General features: G+C 43.7%; 1 protein-coding gene across 1 annotated transcript; it reads left to right on the top strand.

The window, feature by feature from the left end:
• The first annotated feature begins 863 nt into the window (after positions 1-863).
• On the top strand, positions 864-6,018 carry LOC118117494 (flocculation protein FLO11-like). Its single transcript, XM_047341894.1, has 4 exons — positions 864-1,106; positions 1,187-2,797; positions 4,102-4,401; positions 5,138-6,018. Exons 2-4 carry the CDS (start codon positions 2,683-2,685, stop codon positions 6,016-6,018), a joined length of 1,296 nt encoding a protein of 431 aa, XP_047197850.1. The 5' UTR covers positions 864-1,106; positions 1,187-2,682.
• The last annotated feature ends 1,078 nt before the right edge of the window (positions 6,019-7,096 follow it).

Here is a 7,096-nt window from a genome sequence, read left to right on the forward strand (position 1 = left end):
ACGTTGAAAGAGCACTTGTATTAGAACTTGAGTGTTTCTGTGATCGTCCCTGAAAAGACAGAGACTGAACATGAACACGGAGGTTTGTGGACTTTCAGGAGGAAAACGGCTCCAGTGACTCTTGTTCAGTGATTTCATGGATTCCATTTCATTTAGACAGTTTCTCTTTGGACACGTATATAAATAAGTAGATTTCACAATAAGAGGCAACATATAATTGGTATGTGTTATACACATAGAAGTAAAAGGATTCTGCTCATCATGGTGAGAAGTTGTGTAAAAATATAAAAAATCTTTCAAACTAGTAAAAAGCAGAAAAGTTGTTTGATATTATTTTAGATTTTCCCATTGGACGAGATAACTAACATTCCACTCTGGGAACATGTGCTAAGTTTGATTTCTAAAGTTATTTTCCAGTGAGGAGTTGGACACTAGAGGGCAGCAGTATCATTATTATTAACAGCAGTAACTGAATGTCGTACCAGACACTAGAGGGCAGCAAAGGACAAGTTATAATCCTGACTGCAACTAACTGATGACGTTTAACTACTATGACACTTTATAATTATAATGATACAATAATAATAAACTACAACAACGATATGATGATAACTATGTGAACTGATATAACTCCCGTCATGTTCTGAGGCACGTTCAGTTTCCTTTGTTTAATCTTTAATCTAAACATCGTAAACGAGTGAATTTAAAAGACTATGAAGATGAAATATATACATTTATAAATACATACACACTTATACACATCCAGCTCCATCTTGTTTTCAACAGCAGACATTTGAAGCTTCAACACGAGCAGCGTGTCAGAGACTGAAGTTTCATAACGTTCCCGTCATGATCGTTTCACTGCTGAACTCAGTTTATTATTTTGGTTTCCTCTTTACAAACTCCCCCTCATCAGAAAACCACACGACAGCTTCAGCTGAACCAGCTTCCGCCTCCTCTGTGGGCCGCAGGGGCTGATGGGAGGTTCGAGGACCCATCTGACCTCGTCCTCGTTAGAGCGCCACTTCTCCTCAGGTTCACCCGAGGAAACACCCTGCACAACATGCTTCTCCTCCCAGCGGCTGCTCTGTGCTGCCTGTGTTCAGGTGAGTGTTTCCAGCCAATCAGGGGCTAACACGCTCCACCTCACCGCCACTCTCACCTCCGTCCATCTGTCTGTCTACAGCGCTGGTTGCCATGGCAGCAGGGCCGACTCAGGACCAGTTGTCTTTGACCAGGAGAGTTGGTGACCGGGCCTCGTTCAGCTGTGGAGGAACTGATCAGTGTGACTACATATACTGGTTTCAGAAGGAAGACAAAGGAACATTCAGACAGATTCTTTATATTAGAACAAGGGATGGTTCTATTTATCCAGATAACAATCATCCTCAGAAAGACGACTTCACAGCTGAGAGAGAACAGAACAGCTGGGAGTTGAAGATATAGAAAGTTAAACCCTCTCATGCAGCCACGTACTACTGCGCCTGTTGGAAGTCTGGAACCCACAGTGAGAAATGATGTGTGCAGCCTGAACAAAAACCAGCATGAGGATCAGTGGAAGAGAGAAGTAAACCACAGCGTCACATGTCTCACCTCCATCCGACAGCTGTTCTCCACCTTTCTATTCTAAAGACTCATACGTTCAGCGACGTTTCCTCAGGTTTGCTGTCGTTCCACAGACAAACCTTTTCCATCGCCGCCCTTTAAAGGCCCAATCAGAGCAGGCGTCTCGTCTCCAACTGGTTCTTTCTGTTTGGACGGCCAGAGGAATCGGGCCTGGAACAGAACTCTGACAGTTCAACCCTCACACCAACACTTTGCTGATCCAGAAGAAAGAAGCGCTAACGTTCGGGGCTCAGGTGGAAAAGGAGAGGACAAAGAAGAACTAGAGTCACTGAGCTGTGGTCGTAGTCCTCCACCAACCAGGGCAGTTTCAGTCCCTCCAGCTGGGACATGGGACACTCACATTAATATGAGGTCACTGGGACCTTTGACCTCTGGAGTCTAATAATTGAATCTTTGAGTCCAAGTGATAACTGGTTCAAATATGAAGAAACTCTCTAAAGACATGCTTGATGGAAACGTGTTAAAGAGGACAAACACATGTTCTGTGAGGCCACAGTGACCTTGACCTTTGACCTTTGACCACCAGGTTCTAATCAGGTCGTCCCTGAGTCCAAGTGAAGGTTTGTAGCAGATTTGAAGAAACTCCGTCAAGGTGTTTGTGAGATATCGTGTTCACAAGACTGGGACGGACAATCTGAAACAAGAAGAAGAGAAAAGTTACTAAATTCATGAAATCGTGTGAAACGTGAAAATCATCAGGAGCAACAACGCTAACGTTTTATATCGTAGTAATGATGTTTCATAATGAACTCAGCGTCAGTTATAGCACATGATGACAAACGATTGGTTAATCCTGATAAGCTGCGTCTGTCATCTTATTGGTCGCTACACTTTATGATGTCATTTTATGACATCATCATGACATCATCATGACATCGTATACCCTTTACCCGCCAATAAACCGAACCTGCTAATATTTGCTTATAATCACTAAACACAAAGACCAGCTGAGTTCTGAAAGTATTGGACAAAATCAAAGTTTGACCTGATGGTGGCGCTACATGAAAAGTCCGAGGCTCATCAGAGTTAGTGCGGTTCATCCTGAGGGGAACATGAATGTTGTGCTGGCGTGAACATGAGAGAAACACCGTTGAGCTCAGACGGTTTTTGTCTGAGTCTCTTTCACTGTGGATGTTAATCTTCGGCTCAGGAACCAAATTGTTCGTAACTGGTAAGAAACACTTTTCTTTCCCTTCACTGGTTCCACTGTTGAAAATGTGATGAAAAGAGTTTGAACCATGTTTGATTTTTCCTCGTTAGGACAAACTTCCTCTTACAGACTTTCTGAAATGAACAAACGTGTGACAGTGAAATGTCGCTGCACATCAGACAAATCCTCTTTTTCTGCTTCAGGTTTGTTCAGAGTCTAAAAAGTCTAAAACGTTTTCTGGATTCTCTTCAGCTGCTGCAGAAGGAATCGGAGTTTTCTTTCCTCGCTCCTGAAATAAATTCACTGCTTCACGAGCGTCCGTGGAACCTTCTGCCCCGAGCGCTTTGAGACGGACTCGTTCTCCTTCTTACACCTCCAACGTTTGCTCAACTTTCTGTTTCAAAAATAAGATAAATTAACTAAGTTGTCGTCTCAGGATGAATATTTTAAATTAAATCAGCATTTTCACAATAACATAAAATCGACTTAAATAATTATGAAAGTTGCTTAAAAATACCAGACTGATATTTATGTTTTTAATATAATGCCTGCTGATATATATCAATCTATATATTTTACTAACTCACGGGAAATACATTTAGTATTTAACGTTAAAGATGTTGTTCTGATGAATGCAATTGCCCTTTAATGGTGAATGTGGATTTTTGTGTATAAACAATAATGAGAAATATATTTGGAATAAATTAAAGATAAATAGGTTTGTCAATAGACAAATGTTTTTTCATTATATCCCAAATATTTGTCTTATGATAATATTCTTAATATGACTTAAATATTTCTTGTACCACAACTTATATTTGGTTTGATGTAGAATTTGTTAGAAGTTATGAGGGAACATTTCAGTGTAAATACATCATCATGCAATTATAAATATTTAGTACTCAACCGACATAAAATAGATATTTGTATACGTATATATGAATACGTATAAACAAATCGTATATATCTGTCTCAGTATAAAAGATAGTTACACCTTCACACTTTGTAATAAACAACAAATGATGTGACCATTAATGTTTTGTGTGTATTAGCAACACAATCCTGTAATATTGATATCTTTCATTGTATTTTAAATGATAGAACATGTACACACATTGACAATATGATAGAAATAGTGATAAATATATGAATCTATGATGAAATGAAGTTGAAAGGCTGTGACTGTCGCTCTGATGATACATGTGATGTATAACGATGCCGTGCAGCAGCTGAATCTATCTGTGAAGTATCGATGAGCTGTTTCCAGGATCAGACTGTGAAGTGCAGAGCTGCTGTTCATGTGCATGTGTGTTGTCAAACGTCAGATACGCCGGTGGTGAAGCCCGTGGTGAGCGTGTACCCGGCAGCATCCAAAGACGCCCTGGACAGGAAGAGCTCCCTGCTGTGTGTGGCCTCGAACATGTCTCCTCCTCTGGTCCAGTTCTCCTGGACAAGACAGAGGGAGGGTGAGAAGCCGTCCCCTGCAGAGGGAGAGCAGCTGGAGCTCAGAGAGGAAGGACGCACCGCCTCCATCATGGTGGTCGACCGGGACGCTTCCTACACGTACACATACAGCTGCCACGTCAGGCATGAGGATGTCACAGTGGAGGCCCCGGCAGAGCAAGGTGAAGGAGGTTTGGTGACTGTGGTGAGCTTCATGTGTCTGTGTCTTTATTCCAGAGCGTGGACTTTCACTTTGAGAGCAGGACTTATTGATTTCACATTTTGTAAAGCTTTCGTTCAAACCCCTGCACTTGCACTCAAATAGCCTCTGCTTGTGCTCAAACTGAGGCCAAAACCAGGATCTCAGCTTCAGCTTCACTTCTGACAGGAAGCCGGTGTCGTCATGAAGCCGCGGAGGGCCTGCGTACGTGAACCTGGTTAAATTAGCCGCCCGTCCGGCACGCTCACAGATGTGGACACTAACGCACTTACAACGAGGACGGGACAATTTCATTTGTCAATATTACACCTGGAATTCTATTGGTCGGGAAATTTTGACAGATTTGTTGCAAATAACAATCTGAGAGCAGAAGTTTCACGTGCACAGAAGCAACGTGAACACGAGGAGAAGCTGAAGCTGGAGCTGTCATAGCCACAAAATATCTGAGTGCAAGCAACTAAATATCTGAGCACAAGCAACTAAATATCTGAGCACAAGCAACTAAATATCTGAGCACAAGCAACTAAATATCTGAGCACAAGCAGGGTCAGTCTGAGAGTGAATGTGGGGTTTTGAGTGAAAGCATTATAAAATCTGAACATGAAAGATAAGATGAGCTAAGTTCTGCCTTCAAACTAAAAGACCAAGCTCTGAAAAACTCATGTGGAGACTGAGCCCGACTTCTTGAATTCTTTCAGAGGTTTGTGCACTTCCAGCACCGAACTCCAGCACAGACGACTCCAGCACAGACGACTCCAGCACCGACGACTCCAGCACAGACGACTCAAATACTGACGACTCCAGCACAGACGACTCCAGCACCGACGACTCCAGCACCGATGACTCAAGTACTGACGACTCCAGCACCGACGACTCCAGCACAGACGACTCCAGCACAGACGACTCCATCACAGACGACTCCAGCACAGACGACTCCAGCACAGACGGCTCCAGCCCAGACGGCTCCAGCACAGACGGCTCCAGCACCGACGCCCCAGCACAGACGACTCCAGCACCGACGGCTCCAGCACAGACGACTCCAGCACCGACGGCTCCAGCACAGACGGCTCCAGCACAGACGGCTCCAGCACCGACGACTCCAGCACAGACGACTCCAGCACAGACGACTCCAGCACAGACGACTCCAGCACAGACGACTCCAGCACCGACGCCTCCAGCACAGACGGCTCCAGCACCGACGGCTCCAGCACAGACGGCTCCAGCACCGACGGCTCCAGCACCGACGACTCCAGCACAGACGCCTCCAGCACAGACGGCTCCAGCACAGACGCCTCCAGCACAGACGCCTCCAGCACCGACGGCTCCAGCACAGACGACTCCAGCACCGACGACTCCAGCACAGACGGCTCCAGCACCGACGGCTCCAGCACAGACGACTCCAGCACCGACGGCTCCAGCACCGACGGCTCCAGCACCGACTCTCCAGCACCACGGCTCCAGCACAGACGCCCAGCACAGACGGCTCCAGCACAGACGGCTCCAGCACCGACGGCTCCAGCACAGACGGCTCCAGCACAGACGGCTCCAGCGGCCTGGGCCTGGTCTGAGCGGCAGGTGAAGCTGCTGTGTCTGCTCTACACGCTGCTGATGGTGAAGAGTCTGGTTTACTGCTGTGGACTCGCTCTGATCCACATCCTGAGAAACAGGGAGCGTCCGGCCGCTGCACACGAGACGACGGAGTTTCCTGCAGCAGCTTCAACTTCTCACTGACTCCTGTTGAGTTCACTCTGCTTCTCTTTTCACTTCAAACATTTGTCTGAACTGTAACTTTGCAAAGTATAAAATAAAGGTTTTTTGATGCTGAAGACATTAAACATCAAAATGAAACACATCTCATCTCCTTTACATCTGATGTGAACTGACTCCTCGTCTTTGTGCATCAATAATAATTCACACTGACGCTCTTTCACATTAACCCTGTGTTGCATGAATTATTACTTAACATGTTAAAAACAGGTTTTAATGTGTTTTATGCTGCACAACAAGAAAACAAATGGTTTAAATAGTTTAAAAGTACAAAAATAACACAACCGTAATATAATGATAAATACATATTGTTTGATACATACATGTATTTACTAACAGTGAAGCATGTTCAGTATTTTATCCTCTAGGACAGAAATTATTAACTGAATGAACTTATTTACTAGTGATTTATACAAAAGTAAGAATTTCTTCTGTTGAAACTATGATTTCCAGTTGATAAAAGTAAAATCCAGATAATGATATAAAGTTAAAAAATATTCTTAAACTAAAAACATGTTTTTCCTGATAAAAACAGACGTATTGTTTATCACTGTATTTCAGTACGATTGAGATCAACTGTTAACACTTTGCAGTTGAACATTAATATGTTATAAATTCACAGTTTAGTTATTGTAGTTATTCTGCTAATACCCTGATTTGACTCATTGATATTTGTCGGCTGCAGAGGAACTAAAGTTGAACTTCACAAACTTTAAACGGATGAAAAACAAATCAGGAGTCGTGTCCAGATGTGATCCAGGCAGAAATATCCAGATGTTTGAGGACAAAGATTTTCATTTTGAAAATGTGTGTGACTGTTACTGAACCAACAACTAAACCAACGTAAATAAAAATGCGATGACGTCACGTGAACTAAACCACGTTGGTCT

Source organism: Hippoglossus stenolepis, chromosome 11 (genome assembly GCF_022539355.2).
Source record: "Hippoglossus stenolepis isolate QCI-W04-F060 chromosome 11, HSTE1.2, whole genome shotgun sequence".
NCBI lineage: Eukaryota > Metazoa > Chordata > Actinopteri > Pleuronectiformes > Pleuronectidae > Hippoglossus > Hippoglossus stenolepis.